Source organism: Lactuca saligna, chromosome 1, assembly GCF_052625555.1.
Source record: "Lactuca saligna cultivar CGN05327 chromosome 1, ASM5262555v1, whole genome shotgun sequence".
NCBI classification, from domain to species: domain Eukaryota; kingdom Viridiplantae; phylum Streptophyta; class Magnoliopsida; order Asterales; family Asteraceae; genus Lactuca; species Lactuca saligna.
In genome coordinates this window covers 71,178,528-71,201,849 of record NC_136417.1, presented here as the reverse complement: position 1 = coordinate 71,201,849, position 23,322 = coordinate 71,178,528, and the positions used below count along the sequence as shown (strand labels likewise).

General features: G+C 34.0%; 2 protein-coding genes and 1 pseudogene across 5 annotated transcripts; 2 read left to right on the top strand and 1 right to left on the bottom strand.

Annotated features, from left to right (window-relative positions):
* The window catches only part of LOC145008255 (uncharacterized), a 223,153-nt pseudogene that overhangs the window by 40,719 nt on the left and 159,112 nt on the right, over positions 1 to 23,322 (bottom strand).
* On the top strand, positions 10,861 to 15,450 carry LOC145039587 (ARM-repeat/Tetratricopeptide repeat (TPR)-like protein). Of its 4 annotated transcripts, none has more exons than XM_078987638.1 (4): positions 10,861 to 11,054; positions 11,779 to 12,836; positions 13,696 to 14,531; positions 15,141 to 15,450. In XM_078987638.1, exons 2-3 carry the CDS (start codon positions 11,868 to 11,870, stop codon positions 14,515 to 14,517), a joined length of 1,791 nt encoding a protein of 596 aa, XP_078843764.1. In that variant the 5' UTR covers positions 10,861 to 11,054; positions 11,779 to 11,867; the 3' UTR covers positions 14,518 to 14,531; positions 15,141 to 15,450. The 4 variants fall into 4 exon arrangements, with proteins under 4 accessions (XP_078843764.1, XP_078843751.1, XP_078843760.1 ...); XM_078987625.1 differs by having other exon boundaries at positions 10,861 to 11,079; XM_078987634.1 differs by having other exon boundaries at positions 10,861 to 11,113.
* LOC145039580 (poly(ADP-ribose) glycohydrolase 1-like) lies at positions 19,080 to 22,822 on the top strand. The gene is made up of 9 exons (XM_078987618.1): positions 19,080 to 19,617; positions 19,776 to 20,080; positions 20,177 to 20,381; positions 20,457 to 20,561; positions 20,641 to 20,759; positions 20,843 to 20,986; positions 21,052 to 21,250; positions 22,300 to 22,362; positions 22,438 to 22,822. The coding sequence occupies exons 1-9, from the start codon at positions 19,369 to 19,371 to the stop codon at positions 22,633 to 22,635; spliced, it is 1,587 nt and encodes a 528-aa protein (XP_078843744.1). The 5' UTR covers positions 19,080 to 19,368; the 3' UTR covers positions 22,636 to 22,822.

The following is a 23,322-nucleotide window of genomic DNA, read 5'->3' as shown; positions in this document are numbered from 1 at the left end:
GGCCAAGCTTCAAGCGTCCGTAGACTCTTTCTCGGCTACCCTTCAGGGTGAAACCACCAAATTCGAGGCTCTGCGCGCTGACCTCAAAACTGAATCCTCCTCATTTCTCAAAACTTTGGATTCACGTTTTGCTTCTCTGGCAGCCGAGAGCACCCTGAAGGAAGATCTTGTCAAGCACCAGGCAACCATCGACTTACAAAAGATCCAACTGGCCCAGGCACAACAAGAAATTTCTTTGCTAAAGACTCAGCGAGCAGTTCTTCAAAGTTGCGCTGGTGATGTCAAGAATATGTTAACAAATGTTCTTGACACTCATGATCCCTTCCTAACCCTCACTATCAGACAGCATCTCCAGGCGAAACTCCTTCCTGCTATTAACATCCTGAGTGAAATGAAGGGTGTCCCGGAGAAGCTTGTTCTTCCGCGACAAGGGGGAGAGGAAGGTGTGTCCAAGACAGAACCGAAGGTTAATGTAGCTTCGGGTTCTGGGAAACAAGTCCTTGTTGAGAGCGAATCAGATTCAGATGAAACTATCACTGAAGCTCTTCAACGCAAGAAAAGGGACAAAGAGCTTGATGAAACTCTAAAGATAGCTCGAGAGGCCGAGGCCAGGGAAAGAAAGATCAGGGAGGATGAGGAGGCCATTCAAGCCAAGAAGACTTTGTTCCCAGATTGGGACAGAGACACACTCATCACTCAAGCGATTGAGTTTCCTTCCATATATTGGTTGGAACCGATTGCATCCTTCGAGTGTGAAAATACAAAAGACTCGCAGTTCGACATGCCAATCACGCGCAAAGCTTTCACATTTCATTGCTTTGATGTCACTGCTGATGTCCCTCATCCGAACCCGAAGGTTGACAGAGAGCTAATAGATTTCTATCTGAAGTATGGTCAACCGCAGTACTTGACATGGAGCGCTCAGAAAATCATTAAAGTCAAGGTACTGAAACCGACACAGGTTGGGAAACTTGTGAACGTTAATTTCAAAATCAACAGAGGAACGGCCTACACAGAACATCTTATTTCTCTGGCAGATCTTCCCAGTCTGAATCCGCATGATTGGATTCTGCTATACAACATTCTTCTCTCCAACCAAAGAGAGTATGAACCGATTCTTAAACATCTTAAAATAATGTTGGCTTCCTACGTCCATGAGCTCGCCACTATGGATAAGGAAATAGCAAAAGTTATGAACAAGAAACCAACCGTCAAGCCCACTTCCAAGATAGGAGATGTTCATAAAATGAAGATAGGGCAAATTGATTCTTCCAATCTGACAGTTATGTTCACCAGAGGCGACAAGCATAAGTTTCTATTTGCTTTGGTAGACAAACATCTATTTTCTACAGATTGTCTGGAGCATATTATTAACATCATTCACCGATGCAAACAGAACTCAACAGCAGACAAGAAGAACTTCACTGACATGCTTCGTTGGTATATCACCTTCAGGCATCACATTCTGGCTATAATACCGAAGATTTTTGAGACGGTAAAGAAGCCCTCTGCTGTGAAAAGAGAGTGAGGGTCTCGCTCCAAATTGACACAAAGGGGGAGATTGTTGGGCCGAAGATTATTTTGAAGATTGCGTCTTTTGGGCTCGATAGTATTAGTCACTTTGTATTCCGGTTTGGGCCTGTCCAACCGAGAACCTTTTATGTTTTGTATATAAGTTTACGCTTGAATGCATATTAGGTTAACGATTTGAGAGATTAAGAAATTAGCGATTCATCTAGAGCATAACAGGTTTCTTTAATCGTTCTTGTAACCTACCAATCCTCTACAGTTGATGTTCTAAATCGAGCTCTTCTGAGGATTTTGTTTAATCATTCGACACGTTTGATTCCTTCTTGACTTGTTCTTATTATTGCGTTCATACAGTTTTATATTTACATACTTGTTCAAGATCTAATCGATCTTTATAGATTAAAGGTTGGTATAATCGCATTAGAATTATTTATGAGTATCGTACTACCTTATTAAATTATTTATTCTAGTGTTTCTTTTTGCATGTTTACACTTCCTGAGTAATTCAAATTATTCAAACCTCCACAGTCGTTCATACTTTTGGAAGCAAGTAATGAATTAAGACTGTCATGAATTGATTGTAGACTGTCGATTGAGGTTAAGACATTGTAATTTGAATTGCGACAATATTCACGAATACTTTTAAAATATGGATTTTAAAGTATTGGATAAACCTACGCTTAGAGATTACTTCATGGATCTTGTCACAAGTAATTCTAAGACGATAACATCTACTAGTCTTAAAGCATATATATGTAGTTCATAATTTACAGATCAGTTATGCATTGGTTAACTTAAACACATTTCGTAACTAGATGTTATAAAGGGTTATTCCATGTGTGATTTGATATGTAAATTTTATGACTACATAGTCAAATCAATCCATTCCTTTTTTCCTTAACAGGAGAAAGGATATCATTGCCCCCTCGATGATTTGATGTTGACTATATAGTGTTGGGCCCAACCAGGACTAATTGATGTGTTCAATTTGAAGTCCAATTAAGTCTTTACAAATCAAGAAATAGGGAAACATAATATTGGACAATGAGATTGATTTTGATCCATGTCTCGTGTCCATATGATATCTTAAAGAATGAAGGAATAACTTATCACTTATCTTGTCACACCCCAAAACCGATAACGGCGGAATATGTTTCGGGGTGGATGACGTAGTGTACGGGATCATCACAATTGTATAATAGTAAAAGCAAGAAACATACAACCATTTCATTTACATAGTAAGTGTATTTACAAGTGTGTTTTGTAATGTTTGACAAACACCAGAAGTAAACAAAAATAAGAGATGGGTCTTGCATCCTCCATCGTCTCCAAAAATACTGCGGTTGTACCTGTCTATCTTTGACCTGAAGATACAAGTTATTTTGAAAAGAGTATCAGCATAAAGCTGGTGAGTTCATAAGAGTTTAGTGTGAGTACTTGTATAAAAAGCATTAGAGTCATTAGCATGAAAACTGAAGTTTGAAATCATAAATAGTGGTAAAACCTAGAAAATCCCGTATTTTCCAGAACTGTATAGTAAATGAAAAACTTTAAGAAATATGTTATTTCTATCTTTGAATGCCATTTATCATAGAAGTGTAATAGTGACTCACCATTAAGTAATGTAATATAGTGAGTTATTCTTGGAGTATATAATAGTGGTGCAGCATCCTTTAGTATTAGATACTTATTTACTTCGGGATATTACTTCATCTTTCTTTTAGTATTTTAGTGCGGTTATAGTGTCTTTCTTGTATGTTCCCAATAGTGTGAGTAATAGCGGACACCCATGACCTTCCCAGTCATGCATAGTGTAGTAGAGTAAAGGCATCCCTAGGCCTGAGCGGCTCGGACTGAAGTTATCAGTCGGGATGTAATAGCGTTTGCCCCGTATAGATCTATACATATAGTGTCGTCTTCCTATCGGAATACTTCGGGCATAGTGTGTAGCGTATAGAGTATCCCGTAGTGGATTAGTGGATTATCTCATGATTAGTGCATTCTCTTGTATTATAGTGTAGTAATCTTTCGTATAACTTGTATTGTATTCTCTTATTAGTGTATTGTTTCATAATAGAGAGAATTATAGTAGTGTAGAGTAATAGTTGAAACAAGGGATAGAGTCCTTAACTATACCTATTATAGTTAATTTAGTGTGTGTGGTTCTAATCAAGTTAGTGGTTCAGGTAATTAATGAAATAAAAAAAATACTCGTAATCCGTACTAATATACGAGATATATAATTAAGAAATCAATGATAGTCGGATGGATAACCACTACCCTAAGCCCACAATCAAACAAGAAACAGGAAATAAGGCGAGCTATCGGTCCTAAGTCCTTCAAGTCTTACTTATATAAATATATTAGTATGATTACATTCTTATAAAGAGTTTTATTAAACAAAAGTGTTGTATGAAAGGAACATTCAAAACTTGTTTGTTAATCCAGGATAGTTTTGAAAACAATTGATTTATTTATAAAGCATAGTGATAAATCACATGTGATTTGAACTACAGGTTGTGAATCACATGTGATAAATTCTGAAATCTGAAAAATAGTCTTGTATAACTTTTTATAAACATGTATATTCAACTTGTATCTCCCCCCTAAAACATATAAAACATTTGAAAGGTTCATTTAAAGGGTATGAACTCACCTGAAATCGCGGAAATCGGGTGAATCGGGTAAATCGGGTAAAAGTGTCGATTGAGTGTTTGGTACCCAATAACCACTTGAGCACCTCCTAGGACCCTAATGTCATATGAAATATGTATTTTACAAGAAGTTAATCATCTCATGCTTTTCATTATAGTATTTAGACATTCTAGCATCGTTTTCGGGGTTTTAAGGCCTAGAAGGGGTTCCCGGGAGTGGTACAAAGTCATGAATGATTTACGGGAGGGTTCACGAGCTCACTCCTTTGGAGTTTATGGCCCAAAGGCCATCCTTTGGGAGTTTACGGCCGTAAGCCCCCTAGGCTTGGCCGTAAACTCTTGTGACACTCCAAAATGTATGATTAGGGCCTTATTTCACTTCCTTAATTTAATGGTATGTGTCTTGGACTATTAGAAGGGATTAAACATCATAATTTGTGACATTTTTGGGGATTTTATGGCCAAGACTTGTTCTTGGGCCGTAAACTCAATTAAACCCTTCAAGATGTATGTTTTAATGGTACAACATGGTCTCATACACCTTAGATAAATCCTAGAAGGCCCTATAGTGAGTTTGGGACAATTTGGCATACATTTTTGGGGAGTTTACGGCCCAAGAACATCCTTGGCCATAAACTCTTCATTTTGTGCTCAAATGTGAAGTTTAATGGTACAACACACTTCCAAAGGCCTTAGCTAAAATCCTTACATGCATTTCAGGGGTTTTGGGACTTGTTTGACACAAAAATATGGGTGTTTACGGCCCAAGCTTAGCCTTGGCCGTAAACTCCTCTTTTTGCCATCAAATGATGTTGTTTGATGCATTTAAGCCTTCCTTGTTGTCAAGTCTAAATTGCCAAACACCCTAGATGAGTTTTTGGGACATTAAACAAGTGTTTTTGGGGTGTTTGAGGTGTTTACGGCCTAAGCACATGCTTGGGCCGTAAACTCCTTTTTACATGTCAAATCCTTGTGTTTTAGTGTCCAAAGTCCCCTAGGTTTATGCCTTAACTAGTCCATAAGCTTAAAGGAAGGAAAAACAAAGTTTTTGGCATGATTTTGGGGGTTTACGGCCTATGAAGCTTCTTAGGCCGTAAACTCCTTTTTGGTCCTTGATTCTTATGATTTTGGACTCTAAAAGCAGTAAAGTATGTTTAGATTAAGATAGGGGATGAATCCTTACGTTTGGAAGTCGGAAATTCGCGGATTTGGAGTCGATTTCGGGTCTAGAGAGAGGAAGTAGTGAGAGAGAGAGGTGAAAGTGTGGTAAAAGAGTTCAATTGTAGTGTTCAAGCGTTTTTATATGTCTCGGGTATTGTACCCGATACACGGCTACCCGATGCTAAAGTTTATCGGGGTTAAAACTTTTTACCCGGGTGAAGTGGTTGAAAAGTAATATAACTTTATTTAGTTAAACGGGGTTAACATTTGCAAGTTATAATTACTCATGATAATACCGGAACATATAATTAACTAAATATTTATTTATTGACGACCTGAACAATACCGAGAAATAACATATAATGACGCATTCCGTTAGCGAAAATAGGGTTTGTAACGGGAATAGATTTGGGGTTGTCACATATCTTACGCCCAATAACTTATTTAAATCAGAGTTTGGAAGTGGCTTTGGAAATCACTATTTGTTGTTTTTTTCAAGGTCTGTACTTGCAATTGTAGTTACAGACTTATCCAAGTGGAAGACTATTAGATTAAGGTGTCTAAGCCGATAACTAAATTGGTATATTATTGAATTAAAAGCAAAGTTCTTTTTGGGTTGCCCTCAAAACTAGTATTTGGATAAAATGGCTTTTGGAGGAAGAGGCTGAATTTCCAATTTATTATATGATTAACAAATTGGAATAAATAGTTTATTAATATATTATATGATTAATGTATTAATAATAAATAATAATAACTATATGGAATTAATTTTAGGATTATATGATTAACAAATTGGAATAAATAGTTTATTAATATATTATATGATTAATGTATTAATAATAAATAATAATAATTAATTTGGAATTAATAAGAAATTATATGGAATTAATTTTAGGATTAATTGAATTGATTAAAAGTGCAAGGACTATTTGGTTATTTATTGAAAGTCGAAGCAGGAAAACTCTAGAACCCCATGGGATAGGGGTGAACGAAATTTGGCTAGAAATAACCTAGAATTTTTGTTCATGAGGCTTAGGATAAGAAAATAAGGCAGGTTGATTATTATATTAACGAATCTGGGCCTTATCACAAAAACCATAGCTTTAGCATCAAGTTTCCTTTAGATATATAAACCCCGCCCTGGATCTTATTATTTTTTTCCTATCCTACTTGCCTTCATAGAGTCAAAAAATTTCTCCATCCTCCTCTCTACTCAAGTCTTCTTCCTACTAGGGTTTTGGTTATAAGCCATTAGAGACATCTATTCCTTTGTTGCTAGCTTTCCAAGATCTAGAAGAAGGATTCTACTTTGATTGTTTACTATAATAATCAAAAGGTATGTAACCCTAATTTTATATGAATTTCGATTTCATAGCCTCTCTCCTAGGGTTTCTTAATATTCATAGTTAGTTGATATTAATAGAAAAAACATAAAACCTTTATAAGTTGCATGTGAACTCAAGGGTTTAAGTGTTTTTCATCCACATGTAATTTTGTTTATGACCCAGAAAACCCATCAATAACAAGGTCAAAAACTTTCAAGATATAAACTTTATGCCCTAAAATGACCAAAAAGTGGCAAATATGACAAATGACTAGATCTATGAAACCAATGAGCAAGTTGGAAGCTTTTTACTCACAATGGTCCAAGAATGATGTAATCTTGTTGGATCTATACTTAAACACTTATTCTATACACTTTGCCACCACCTTGTTCATTAAGATTCAACCTTCCAATGGATAAATAAGTTCACAAATGATGGCAAGGCTCAAAAAGAAATGAGAGGAGGCTAAGGTTTCTCAAGGAATGATCTTAGGTGATGGAGGCTGGTAATGAGAGTTTTTCCAATAAGTTAGAGCTCTTAAATAGGGATCAAAACCAAAGATTTAAGGTTTTAATATGCCCAAATTACGCCTTGTGTAACGTAATTTACGCCCTGTATAATTCATTAAATCCTCGTTATGACATGAGTAACTTTAAATTACATCATGCATAATCAAAAGTCCATGTTTCCCTCTTCAACTTCAAACAACCATAACTTCTTTGTTTTTGGCATTCTTTATATGCATTGAAAGGTATTGAAAAGCCCCACAATCCTATCTAATTATGTCTTGACTTAAAACATACCGAACTAAAATCCTTATTTCATGAAAGAATTCTGAAACATCACTTTTCCCATTTTATCCTTTGACTCCAAAACACAAACCGAGAGCTTGGATCTTATAACCAATATTATCAACATCCAATAGGGTCTAAACCTTATTCCATTGAACCCCAAGGCCTTTAATTGACCTATTTTATTGTCCATAATCCCGAAATAAGAAACTTCTCGAAACAGGATGTTACAAACAAGCTAACATGGATAAACAACACCAATTGTGCCAATCTAGGCAAAACATTTTTTTCTCTATGTTTAATAAAACAAATTAAGTTGAATTTATCTGCCATTTTCATTAAGGAAAATGCTTTCCTTTTAGAAATGAGTGCTTTTCTAGCTTTCCAAATGAACTAGAAAATCAAGTATGTCATTGTGTGGAGGAACATGAATTTATTGGTGTTGTATGAGAGAACACCTAGACATGAACAAAATTGAAGCCTTCAAACAAATTCTAAAAACAATTATGAGACTGAACCAATCTAAAATGAGATTGGACCTACAGTAGACTGACCCAAGACCATTCTAAAAGAATTTGTAATCCAAAGTTTATTCTTTCTTTTTCTCTTTTAAGAAATATTAGTGTATCACTTTTAGTAAATCTTCATGTGTCATTTCAGAGTCAATCACTGATTTGCTTATGGAAAAACTTGAAACCAAAACCAAAAAACCAAAAAATATTGAAACCAAACTGAAGACCCCAAAATTGAACCGAAAAAAACACACAAAAAGACTATGATAGCGGACCGAAAATGACCAAGAACAAAAAAAGGTTGAATTGTTCTGAGACCGGTCTAAAAAAACCGAACTGTCTCAAGACTAACTCGAGACTGGTCTAAATCATCGATGTATAAAGCAATACCAACAAAGGGTAAGAGTTAATGAATCAAATTGTATAGCCTAAAGCCCAAACCTAACGAGGACAAAACCTAATTCAAATGTACTTAGTGAAATGACATTTCAGAAACACATGGTTACTGTTCTCCTTCCTTAGTACTACAAAAAATGCATAAGGGGGATGAGAAAATATGTCTGAACAAGACTATATGATTATTTAGCTCCTTCAAGTGAAGCATTTAAGTTTAATTAGTATCCGGTTAGACTAGAATTCATCAATTGGATCGAGAACAAAGAAGCAACATTAGTAAGATCCTCAAATTACCTAAGTAAGAAAAAACAACATATATCATCGATTTACCCCCATTTGGCTAAAGAATAATAAAATTTGTCACATTCTAATAACTCAAATAAATTTTCCCATTTTTTTTCCAAAACATCCCCAAGACTTCATTTCCAATTCAAATAAATCACCCAGTAGAATTCTATGTGAGATTAAATGGTTTTTTAAGCTTTGATCCAGTAAAGCTTGGGTATTTGCCTTTTGGAATCATGTTATCATGCCACTTATCTTTCCAAAAAATGTTGTGTCTCTTATTTCTATAATCCTTTTAAATAAATTGAGCAAACATCATACACCCTTCCAAAAGATCTATATTAATATTAGCCACCCTTCCAAAAGATCTACATTAATATAAACAATATGATTCCATGGATTGGAGAGATTTTTGTAAAGGAGCAATTGTCATGTTAGTTGGAACTATACATAGAACGAACGATGAAATATCCATTGCATGAACTATTTGAAAATAGTTTAGCAAAGTTCAACTTTTATTCTAAAAAACAATTTAAATAGGAAAAACTAGTCCCAATGTTCAAGTTTACATACTTTATTCAAATTGTTTAGAAGTACCGATCAATTCAAAGGAAATAGTATAAGTATAGACATTAAATAAGCCAATGTCTTCTAAAATATCCAAGCTCTTCATCAAACTTTATCTATTAACCTATTAATCTGATATGAATACAAATGAAAATTAAAGTGTAAGACATGAAAAATCTAGAAAGAGTCTAGAGGTTAACAATTTTAGGGCTTGTCCCCCAACCCCAAAATCAAACCTCAAAAAAATATTTTCAAAAACACATTAGAGTATAATCAAATTTGGTTAGTGGAAGAAGCATACTAAAAAGTAAGGCCTTGTTTGATATGGCATCTGGCTGAGTCAGGTCAGACATTTTTGCTGACTCGGTCAGACAAAAGGTGTTTGATAGATAAAATCTTGTCGTCTGACTCGGAAAGCAATGTCTGACCGAGAAAGAAGTTGGGAGTTGGCTGACTGAGAAAGAAAACAAGGCTTTCCAATAGTACCCTTGGCTTGGATAAAAATTCACAACTAATGAAGGCTACAAGAATAGAACTTGGGTATCCCTTGTAGGAGCAATGGTGTTTGCCAGCAAGCTAAAAGGTTTTTTGTGTTTTAGCTTTAAAATAATATATTTAATGTTTATTATGGCGGAGGTTTTTGTATAAATTATTATTATTATTATTATTATTATTATTATTAATGTCTATTATTATTATTAATGTCTATTATTATTATTATTATTATTATTATTATATTGCATAGAAACGTGTATAGCATCAGGGTAAAATGGTCATTTTACACCGGTCAGCACATTCGGTCAGATTTTCAATCAAACAATATGATTTCTTACTCAGTCAGAATTTCTTACTCAGACAGATCTTTCTCAATCAGCAATTTCTCAGTCAGCAACTATCAAACGGGGCCTAAGCATTACCAAAATATCCTCATCAATTTCATAAAACCAAATCATCATAATCAAAATGCAATGCAAATCCTTCAAAATCCCAACCTAAGTTAATTTCATCGTCTACTCTCACAAATGACAACTAAACTTCTAATATGTATGTAGTTAACACCAAACACCAAACTTGACTTCTACATAAAATATCGAACCAATGAATCTAAGGTGGTGTTTTTTTTTAGAAAAGCTCGGTTTGACCCTTCAACTCCTTTTCTTTACGTGCTTCTCCTTAGATTTCCTGTAAGTGGTTCCTTTTTGTTTCCTTCCATACTTATCTAAAATTTTAACTTGCATTAACCACATTAAGTTAGTAAACATTTTATAGCAACCTATCTACCTTCCAAAGTTCATATCCATCATTTTTTTATACATTTTAACAAGCAAAATTGTAAAATACTCTACAAAACCAAAAAATAAAGGTTATATATAGAAGATACCCTTTTAGTGATTTTGCAATTCACAAAAACCAAATTGAGAATCACCCGATCTTTTTATAACAACATCAAAGGCAGTCAATTCAATTTTATCAAATGGACATTTTTAATTTTTTATGATTAGTCACATCTTTATATATAAATATCAAAATTGTCATTTAATAACATTAATCAATACTTTATTTCTTTCCAAATTTAAAGAATTCTCAAATATTTATAGAGAAAAAAAACGTACTATTAATTTATTTTGTCCTAAATTTTCATTTGCTCGTTGCCTTTTTGAAAGAACCCCCTCGCAATCGGTAAAAACCCCAGGGTTGTCTCTTGTCTGCAATTCCCCAAATCGAACCTTCTCTCTCCCATTACTCATTTTCAGTGAAGCAGGCGCTCTTGCTCCACCGAGATCGGCGACTACTAACCGTCGTCAATTCTGCAGCCGTGTGAGAACTCAGGCAAGGCAGTGAACGTCTACTGATGGTACTCATGTTACTGATATTACTACTATCCTGATGTCGGTTCCTATTCCCTTCGATCTCTTTTTACATTTCTTGGTAACATCACGTACTCAGTAATTGCTTTTGCAATGTGAATTTACTGAATTGTGTTGTTTAGCTGAAGCATAATTTAAAAGTTAAACTTTTTCTTCGCGTTTAGGTTAGCTTTTAATAGGTGTTGAAGCCTGTTAGAATTCATTGTTCGATTGTCATTATGGATTTTCCTTAGTTGATTTAGGATTTTTCTTTGTCTTTTGTCATTCTAGATTTGTCACATTTTTCTAATTGTAAACTGTGATTTAGACATGGTTTTTGGGGGAAATCAACATGAAACTGAAAGTTCACCATTTGTTAAAATTAAAATTATCTTCTTTTTGAACTTTTCAACCCTAAAGCTCATCATTTGGATCTGAAACTATGCAGATGTGTTTTGATGGCATTTGCAAAGCTTCGATGGTTTGCTTTTACTTTGATACATTGCTTAGAATATTTCCATAATTCCATATATCATGTTCTGTATCACTGTATGGTTTCAGTTTACTACCTATCTATTCATATGGAAGTAAAAGACAGTTTTCCATTGCAATATTGCATGAGTAACCATGGAAGAGAAGTTGTGTGTCATACTTATAGTTCATGATAAGATCATAACCTCATATGATTATACCTCTTTCTAATGCAGTTTACATTTGGTGGTTTATGAGACACTAGAAAGTAACTTCATGGTAACAGAATTCTGACTTTCTGAGTAATCAATTCAAGTCAATAATCATGGAAAAACACATCCCAGATTGCCCATACCCCGGATGCTTTTTCTGTGTCATGAAAGAAGGAAACCCAAACAAACGAAGAGCAAGCATCATGAAGTTTTTCAGAGAGCTTCCTTCACAAGATGATGATGGTCAAGTTCTCCCAATAAGTGGCCTTTGGAACACAGCCATGGCACATCCTAATGATCCAGAGTTCATAGAATTAGGTATCTTTGAATGCATGTCAGCTCTCATCTGGAAAGGCTTAAAGAATCGCAGATGGCTATCTCATGATCAAAACATCTACATCCCTTATTATGCTGCACATATAATCGGATCATACACCATGAACATGGAAGATTTTGCAGAAACTGCAGTCAATGCAGGGGTAATCCCACCTTTGGTTGAACTTTTAAGAGGCAGATTAACTTGGGTTGAACAAAGAGTTGCTGTAAGAGCTTTAGGACATTTAGCTACATATGCAAGCACTTTCCCTGCTGTTGCAAGTCATGGAGAGATTCTTGAACTTTGTATACAATTAGCAATGAGTTCACTTGAGATTGTTTACTCTCACTTTTATCAGTATGCTGATAGAAGACTTAGTTATCATTGTGATCTTTTGACACGTGGCATGGGTGGTGTAGAGATGGAATCAAGGAAAGCTGAGGAATGGGCTAGTCAATTACAGTGTTGGTCTCTTCAACTTATAAATTGTTTTGCTTTTAAGCCTGAGTTTCTTTCTACAATATGTAAACCTGAGTTTCTTGTGAAGCTTCCTGGAATGTGGGGTGGACTTGTGAATGAAAATTCACCAGCTGGTATTGGGTTGTTGAGAACAATTTGTCATCATAAATTTGGAAGAGGACCTGTTAGCAGTTGCCCAGGGGTAATTGAGTCTTTATGTAATATTGCACGATCTTCAGATGACTGGCAATATATGGCTATTGATTGTCTTCTATGGTTGCTTCAAGATCCTAATACCTTCCATAAGGTAAATATCTAATAAACTTATCAAGATTAAATTTAACTCATTTATAATTTTTTTTTTAATCCAGGGCAAATTACAAAAACACATTATAATTTGGGCAGTGTTATGGTTTATGCACTAATACTTTTATCTTTTTCTAATCAAACCATAAAAGTTTCATTCATTTTCCAAATTAACCTTTTTGAAATGTTATATCAGGTCAAAATGGTAAATTCAGAAGAAAAAAATTCTGAAACTTTTATGGTTTGATCGGAAAAAAGATAATGTATAAGCAATAAAACCGCAAAATCGCCCAAAATTTAATGTTATTTTTTTTACCTGTAATTTTCCCTTTTGTTTATATTCTAACCATTTTTTAGTACTATATATATATATATATATATATATATATATATATATATATATATATATATATATATATATATATATCTGATTTTTTTTTTTGTTTATTTCAATATATTTAGGGTTAATCTCATAAAAGACCTTATATTTTGTGTTTTTTTTTTTCCGAATTAAACCTCAATTTTATTTTTTTCATGAAAAAAAGACCTTGCATTTTTTTCTTTTTTTCCGATCTAGCCCTTTTAGTCTTTTTTCCCTAAAAAAAGACTATAAAATGTGAGGGGTTTTTTCAGAAAAAACTAAAAAAACTGAGGATTTCTTTGGAAACATTTAGAAGGTTGAGGGTTTTTTTCCGAAAAAAAAAGACTAAGCTGAGGGTTTTTTCAGAAAAATTGAAAAAATAAAGATGATGATGACAGAATTGAATTCCATCCATTCAACAACCAAACACACCGGAATGGAATCTCGAATTCCAATTCCATCCTCAATCCAAAACCTCACAACATTCCATTCCTTACAGGTGATCGAAAAGGCAGCACCAGCAGTTCTGGACCTAGCAGAAATCCAAACCCTCGGTGACCACAAAAAACTCGGTGATTCCATCCTCAACGTCCTCCAAGAATCCATCAATTCCACCGGAAACCGCAATTCCATCAGCAACCGAACCCAAGAAGACATCGAATCCCTCCTCGATTCCCGCGAACGTTTCAAATGGGAAAAATCCATGCCAAAAGAAGACCTCCACATCAAACAAGCCGCCGCCTTAGTCGTCAAACTCGAAGGCAACTCCCTCTTTTCTTCCGGAAACATCCAAGCCGCCGCCTTAAAATACTCAGAAGCCCTCTCCTTATGCCCCGTAAGATCCAAAAAAGAAAGAGTTGTTTTATACAGTAATCGCGCCCAATGCTACCTTTTGTTGCAACAACCTTTGACTGCCATCAGTGATGCCACGCGGGCCCTTTGTTTGCATAATCCCGTCAATAGACACGCGAAAAGCTTGTGGAGGCGGGCCCAGGCGTATGATATGATTGGGTTGGCGAAGGAGAGTTTGTTGGATGCGATTTTGTTTATAAATGAGTGTTCGAATTCTATGGATCCGGATTTGAATTGTAGGCAGAATAAGGTCCCGGATTATGCGGAGAGGTTGGTGAAGAAGCAGATGAAGGCCGCGTGGTTGTTTAGGGAGGCGGCGGTGAAACATGGCGGGATTGATTGTGAGGAGGGTGGGGGTGGCGGTGGTGGTGGTGGGGATGGGTATGGGAGTGATGATTCGGAGTGGGAGACTGCTAGTGAAAGTGATGTTGGAGATGGTGGGAGGAAAGAGATCGGGGGGAATGAATAATGAATAATGATGAGGTATGTCTTTTTTGGATTTGGATGGAATGGAATTGCTGATTCCATTCCCGTGTTTGTGGCGATTCCATTCCATCCAATGAAATTGTGTTTGGTGTGAGGAAATTGGCGAAGGAATTGAATGGTTTGTTTTGTTTGAATTGGAAAAACGTGTTTGTTTTGAAACAATGGAATGGAATGGGCTATTCCGGTAGGAATGTGTTTGGATTTCGATGGAATGGAATGGCTGATTCCGTTCCATTGTTTATGGCGATTCCATTCCATCCAATGAAATAGTGTTTGGTATGAGGGAATTGACGAAGGAATGGAATGGTTCGTTCTGTTTGAATTAGAAAAACGTGTTTGTTTTGAAACAATGGAATGGAATGAACTATTCCGATAGGAATGTGATTCCTTCCATTTATGTAAAGTTTAACAACAAAAAAGTTTTCTTTTTAAAAGTTTATTATTTTAATTAAGGGGCTAAATGCAAGAAAGTGCTTTTATTATGTTTAACTTTTTATTTTTTATTCTAACTTAAACTTTATTAATGATAATTCAAATAATGTATATTACATTTTATTTACACATAATATGATAATTTAATTTGTTTGAAATATTGATTTATTGCAGAAATGAAACGATGATAGTTGATATGATGTGCAACTTGTAGAAGATGAAAAATGAGCTTCAAACAAAGAAAGAATGAGCGAGTTTTAACTTTTAACATTGCTCTTTTTCTGTTTTTTTCTATTGCATTCTTAATGTTCACAAGACTTTGAAGAGAAAAAAAAAAACTCAATTTCAAAGGATTTTGTACATTATTATTTTTCTTGTAATTTTGGTGTGTGTGTGTGTGTTTCTTTCTTTTGTGTGCAAAAAATGTGTATAAAACCCTTGGGGGACTTTTGAGTTTTTGAGTAATAATGGGTTGTTTCTGAAATGATTCGTGTAGGAAACTATTTGTTTTGTTTATCTCAATTATTTATTTATACGTTTTTATTAATTTATATAGAAAGATAGATTTCTTATTAATTGTGGAGCTATATTTTGATTTCTTACAAATTTATCAATTTGTAAACTATTTGGTAACAAAATGAACCTTGATGAACTTAGGGCTCATAAGGATTTCCATAAAATTGTAAGAATCCATAAATAAGTAGTACCTTGTTTCCTTAAGCTTAATGATCATAAATCCTCAATTGCATGTGGAAATTCTCCACTTATTCTTGTTAAGTCTTCATAAATTTCTTCAAATATGATGAAGGTAAATAGGAAGAGTGTTCTGTTGATTGAGAGAAGTTGAGAGCATTTTATGTAAAAATTAATGTTACTGGATGTAATTGTGGTGAGCATATAGGTCAAACGAATTCTGATTGCCCTAATTTTTTTTACCACGTATGCTTTTATGTGTCTTTTAATACGTGTCAAAAATTCAGCTTCTGAGGAGCTTGCACACGCTGCCATTCGCATAAACAATGGCCATGTGTGTTGTTACCCAACACTTGACTACTTTTCATGTTTTTCCCTTCCATTTTCGACCTATGTTGTGACAACCATAACTTCTTCATATGATATCGGATTTCAACAAACTTTACATTTATGGAAACATGGGAAAGAGCTTTATAACTTCTTCATAATGAACTTTGGCTAAATATGTCTTCATTTCGAGTTATTAGCTAGAGAACTTAGGTGTTTACCCATTTTTGCCATTTTTTTAGCCATTTTCATTTGGTCATAACTTTTCATCTTAACTCCAAAAAAACCTGATTCTTTTGTTTTCTACGTTTTCTTTATTGGATATAATAAAGATGTCATCTTGTAGAGGCTCCTCTAAATCGATTTACAATTTGACATATAAGTCTTCAAAGTTGATGCCTTCAGCAATTCATGAAATTTTCATCTTGTAGATTTCTCATATAAACTCCTTTTGACTTCGATTCTTTTTGATCTTGCTCCATTTTCTTGTCCATTACAATTTACCTTCTTGCCCTTTCTCCTTATCTTGCCTCTAAGGATAGAATTCATGGTCTCAAAGTGGACACTTAATCATTTTTGGACAACATTTACACATTTTCAACTCATTCCATTAATTTTTTTTTATCATAATAAACATCCAATTTTTGGGATGTTAACATAAACATTAAAAATTAAGATATAAATTGTTTGTATATAATAAATGAGACAAAACTATGAGTGACACACCACTTGTTGCTGCATAAAAACTTGCGTATGTATAATTAACAATACAATTTGTATATATATATATATATATATATATATATATATATATATATATATATATATATATATATATATATATATATATATATATATATATATATATATATATATATATTAATTACATAAAAAAACTAATTTTGTAAAAAAGATTATAAAAAAATAAACGTTTAAACTAAAAAATAGAATTGTAAAAAGAATATAAAAAAATCTTTGGATGAATTCATAAAAAAAGTGTGCAATTTATTTAAAGAAAGTTTTGAGAAAGACAAAATAACATGATTGGTTCTTGTGGCAACCAAATTTAACACACCGAAGAAAATGTTGGAAACATTTATATGTTGGGTCTACTGGTTTCATTTTCTTGCTTGGCAGGCATAATGACCACTTAAACATGCATTCAAAGGTTAAATCTTAACCTATGACCAAAACCTTAAAGTTTGACCTAAAGTCAACTTAGTCAAAAAATCAACGATCAACGGTCAAAATCAACGAGTCACCACGTTGTAGCCAACACAATGATCACGTTGTGGTGGCTAAAAGACAGAATACTCGTGTTTCAACCCGTCACCAAGTTGTAGCCTACATAACGTCGCGTTGTGGTAACGTCTGACCAACTTAACTCATTAAGTTCTTTTCCAAAGCTTCAAAGCTCAAATCTGAATCGAGTTAGGTCATACATGGATAAAGTTGGAAGTTTCTGATTTATCCATTCCCTAACATCTCAAACCCTAACACTTAAAAGGACCAAAAATTACCTAAAAGGTCCATGAATGGCTGATTTTTGAATAAGTAACTAACTTTATGAGACCTTAAGGTCTAGAGACTACCTCAAACACCATGCAAGGCCCTCGAGTTGCTTCAACTCCAAAGGATCCTCATATAAAGGCCATAAATGAAGTCTTAAGCAGGAGACGTAACTCATTAAGAAGAAAGGTACGAGCTTTATACCTTCTGGAGTCTAAAAATGAAGAAAGATCAGCCTTCAACTTCAGCAACAAGCTTTAGAGCACCTTCCCCTTCTTCCAAGAACCTTTAAGATCTTAAACTTGTCAAGAACACACACAAATACACCAATAACACACATAGGGTTTCACACTTTGGGGGAATAGAGGCTGATAGAGAGGACAACCTTAATCATAAGGTTGCTTAAATAGTATCCAATGCCTGATAACTAGGATTTTGAACTCAGCTGCCACCACGACGTGGCCAATTACTTTGCCACGTCGTTGCCTTTTTCAAGACGTGGTGCATTAAATGACGTGGTGACCCTCCCACACTACGCAGTCAGTCGAAACCTTAAAATTTCAAGATTTAAAAATAATCAACCTAGAAGAATAATATCTGCGAAACGTACAATTGCCCATTGGAACATGTTTACCCACCCAGGGCGTTGCCCTATGACCCCGTATTCTCAAGTTCACATTTATCACTCTGAATATGTACTCACACCTTCTATCTCGATGATTAAATGAAACTAGTGGCGGAGCTAGATTGGGCGTTGGAAGTACTACAGTACCCCCAAAAAATTATTTTTTATATATAAAAAATATTATTTGTAAACATGTTTCATGTTATTGTACCTCCAAAAGAGATTATAACATGTTTTTTAATGTACGATATTGGATAACTACATCTAATATATTGATAATGTTTGTACTCCATATCAAAATTTCTGGTTCCGCCATTAAATAAAACTGATCCTATCTCGATAATAATAATTATACTAAAATATGTCGATAACATTAAGACTGAATTTGCAATATTTCAATGTCTGTGATCCTTGTTAATAGGTTGGAGTTAAGTATGGGTTTAACACGAAACCCTAGACTTTTTTTTTTTTTTTGGTGATCCAACCTCACATAGTGCCATGATAGTTTCTTTTAAAATAGAGTAAATTACACGAATGGTCCCTATGGTTTGGGGTAATTTGCAAGTTTGGTCCTTAGCTTATTTTTTTAACTCGGAAGATCCCTATTGTTTGTTTTTGTTACACACTTGGTCCCTACTGTTTGTTTTTATTACGCACTTGATCCCTGTTTTACCTAAAAATACTATTATTTAAATAGAGAAAAAAAATTGAGGTAGGTAATATAAGATGAGAGGGGTGGAGTTTGGGGTGTGTTTATTTAAATAAATAAATAAATCAAGGGAAAATAGTATTTTTTAGGTAAGACAGGGACCAAGCGCATAACAAAAACAAACAGTAGGGACCTTCCGAGTTAAAAAAATAAGTTAGGAACCAAACGTGCAAATTACCCTGGACCATAGGGACCATTCGTGTAATTTACTCTTTAAAATATTTATGGTTTTCCCTGATGAGGACTGATCTTGAAGAAGCACAAACCGACATCGCTACGTGCTAGGCTGCTTCCCGTTGTTCGTAGAAATCAGAAATGGGTGTCCCAAGCTGCTCCCTTTTGTTCGTTGCCGATTCAAATAATGAGGTGAAGTTGTATTGTATACAAAACCATTGAAAATCGATTCACTCTCATTCTTTACCCAACCCAATTTAACAAACTACACCTATTTATATGTTTACTTCCCTTCTCTCCAAGAAACCTCAAGAGTCTTCGCGATTTGGAGCCTTGTTGAAGATACAGTGCTGTGAAGAAACGGGATGGAGAATCGGGAGGATCTGAATTCCATTCTAGAGTTTTTACCGGTGGTTCTCCGGTCATCAGCACTCTTCTGGCCTTCTCAAGTCGTTGAAGCACTCAAAGCACTCTCTAAAGGTCCCCAGCACAGCAAGGTTGACTCCGGCGAGGTCCTCTTCCTTGCCATTTCTGACCTCCGTAACTCCCTCAACCTCTCCGCTGATCCCCTCGCCTTTTCAACCGCTGATGGTTTCTCCCTCTTCTTCGATGATGTAAGTAGCAATAAGCATCAAAATCAAACCTAATATTGTTCCCACATACAAATTGGGTATCAATCCGTTTGTATTATTCACCCCCATCTCATTTCTCTCTAATTTTATCAACTAATCAACCAATTTAAGACTTCACACTTCATGAACATCATGAACAGCTGATATCGCGTTCCGAAGCAAACAAATGGTTTGAAGGGACACTCCCAGCTTTGGCAGATTCTCTATTGCGGCTTCCATCGATGCTAGAAGCTCACTATACAGGTGCAGATTCCATTACCTGTGTTGGTGCTAGGGCTGGACTCAAAACCAGTCTTCGCCTCTTGAAGTCGCAAGAGCCTGGCATAGTTTTACTCAGCCAGGAACTCATCGGCGCTCTTCTTGCATCCTCTTTCTTTTGTCTGTTTCCAAACACTAGTAGAGGTGCCAATCATCTTCAAGTGATCAACTTTGATCATTTATTTGCGTATGTGTATTTCGATACTCATTTCACTCATTGTTTCATGTTGATGCTCTCAATAACTTCTTTCACACACCTGATTCGAATCCCATCTTTCCTCAGGACCCTATACGACAACTACAACGAAAAACAAGAAAGCAAAATCAAATGCATCATTCATTACTTTGAAAGAATCCATTCAAGTATGCCACGTGGCAATGTCTCATTCGAGAGAAAAGTGCTTGCAGACAACCACAATCTTAACTACATCCCTTACCCAAAGGTTGAATCTTGGAGTAAATCTGTGGTCTCTCTATGTCTCTTTGAGGTAAACACCAAGAAAATGATTTCAAATGAAACTATCTCTATTACAAGGACATAATAGTAATTTTTGTCATTACAGGTTTGTAGTTCAGGCTTAATAGAAGATACTTCAAAAGAAGCTCTAGAAGTCGATTTTGCAAATAAATACCTTGGTGGAGGTGCTCTAACCAAAGGGTGTGTTCAGGTTTGCTTTATTTTTTCTTCATATAATTAACATTTTCTTTATATAATTTAATCACCTTATTATATTCTTGTGATTGTAGGAAGAAATTCGTTTCATGATAAGTCCAGAATTAATAGCTGGCATGCTTTTCTTGCCTTCAATGGCAGATAATGAGGCTATAGAAGTTATTGGTGTTGAAAGATTCTCTAAATACACAGGGTAAGTAACTGAGCATATTTCATTAGTGAAAAAAATGTAATAATATTATCATATTATTTTTATTAACTTATTTAAAAATATAGATATGCTTCTTCTTTTCGGTTTTCTGGTGATTTCATGGATACAAAAGATATTGATATGATGAAAAGACATAAAACCAGAATAATTGCAATTGATGCTTTAGTCAACCCTGGAGAAAGACAATATAGACATGAATTTCTTTTGAGGTAATTTTATATTTGCGTACTTTATTATTGTGGTAAAAGATTAATGTGATTTGTATTAATTACAGGGAGATTAACAAGGCGTTTTGTGGGTTTTGTGACTCTAGTAAGTCTGAAAAGTATGAGAAGCTTTTTAAAGATGATGAAAATTCAGATGTAAAATTTGAAGAAGATGAAATAGGAATTGTTAGTGGAAATTGGGGTTGTGGAGCATTTGGAGGAGATCCTGAAATTAAAGCTATTTTACAATGGCTTGCAGCTTCACAGGTGATAATAATAATAATAATAATAATAAGAAGAAGAAGAATAATATGATGCAAGAAATAGCAATGTACTTTTTTTTTTGTTTTTTTTATTATTATAGCATTCTAGATTTTATTTTTATAAAATCTACTTAGTTATAGAAGCATTGTTCAAATACAAAGAAATTTTCATTGCTATAGATATAAGGGTTGATATAATAAAAGAGTAAAAGATCTTATATTTTGTGTTTTTTCTGGATTAAACTTCAAATTTATTTTTTGCATGAAAAAGCCGTTGTATTTTTTTGTTTTTTCCAATCTGGCTCTTTTAGTTATTTTTTTTTTTCAAACAAAAATTGTAAAATGTGAGAGGTTTTTTGAGAAAAACTAAAAAGTTGCAGGTTTATTTTCTAAAAAGTTGCAGGTTTATTTTGGAGGCGTTTAGAAGGTTGAGGGTTTTTTGGGGAAAAGATTACAAAGTTGAGGGTTTTTTTTTTTTTTTTTTTTGGAAAAAATGATAAAATACAAGGTCTTTTTCAGGCAAAAAATAAAGTTGAAGTTTAATTTGGAAAAAACACAAAATATAATGTCTTTCATGAGATTAACCTTTTTTTTTATTTATTTATTATTTTTTTTATTTTTTAAATTTAGCCTTTTTAGAAGTTTTTCCCGAAAAACTTGTCAATTGTGAGGGTTTTTTTTTCCCTGAAAACAATAAAAAGCTGAGGTTTTTTTGGGAAAAAATTAAAAGATTGAGGGTTGAGGGGTTTTTCGGAAAAAATGAAAAAAATGCAATGTCTTTTTCAGGAAAAAAAATAAAATAAAGTTGAGGCTTAAATCTAAATCCATAAAAAAACCTAAAATATATAAGATCTTTCATGATATTAAGTTATTAACCCTAAATATAAATCCTGTAATATTTTTAAAATACAATGTCTGAATAAGAAAAAGAAGCTGTATGTATAAATTATAATGCACAAATAAATGAAAGTACGTTGCTATTTCTTGCCTATTTTGCAATTCATGTGTTTTAGTACTTATTTGTTATTTATTTATTTATTTATTTGTATTCAGGCATTAAGGCCTTTCATGGTATATTACACATTTAGCATGGAGGCATTAGAAACACTGGAAAAGGTAATTCCATTCCATTTGTATATAAGATACGATGTGTGTACAAAAAGTGGATTATATTTTATTGATTCCAAACAGGTAACAAAGTGGATCATGTTACATAAATGGAATGTTGGAGATCTATGGAATATGGTAATGGAATACTCATTCCAGAGATCGAAAAGAGAAACCGGAATTGGATTCTTCAATTGGCTTTTGCCATTATTATCTTCTCATGACCCCATGATGTTGGATTCCCCCCCTCAAACTCTCTCCAAAGATTTGGAATGTAAATAATAATAATAACAACAAATGACTAAACTGCCCTTTGTTTAGTTCTTGTTCACTAATATCTTTAGATACCTGTAAAAATATTTGATTTATCCTTTTTCTTTTGTTTAGATAATTTTTTTGAAGGGTATTTGAATATTTAGGACAACATTTTTTCACTAACAAAATGACTAAGTTTTGATTTTTGCTTCAAGTTTCGATTTTTGCTGTGGAATGTTGATTTTGTTGTTGAATTTGCTGATAAATTCATATTTTTGCTGATTTTGCTATTTTGAAGTTCAATTTTTGTGGAATGTTTTCTGATTGATGTTAAGTTCTTCTATGTCCATAAACAAACGATTTCTGATTGATGTTAAGATACATATTTTTTCTTTTGAATGCTGATTTTGCCCATAATTCATCAATTTTATGGGTTATTTGAATCAAAGATCTTCTAATTTATCAATTTTATGGATTGTTTGAATCAAACAATCCTTAAAATTGATAAAATTGATGTATAATAAAACATCATGGTTTCTTACCCAGTTAGGATTTTTTTATCTAGACAGATATTTATCAATCAGCAACTATTAAACGAGTCCTAATACGTAGTTTGTAGACCGGTAAAAAGTTCAAGGTTGTGCTATACGCTCACTATTCATGAGCCCAAATTTAGTAACCATCATTTGGGAGATTTTGACTTATGAAATTGAA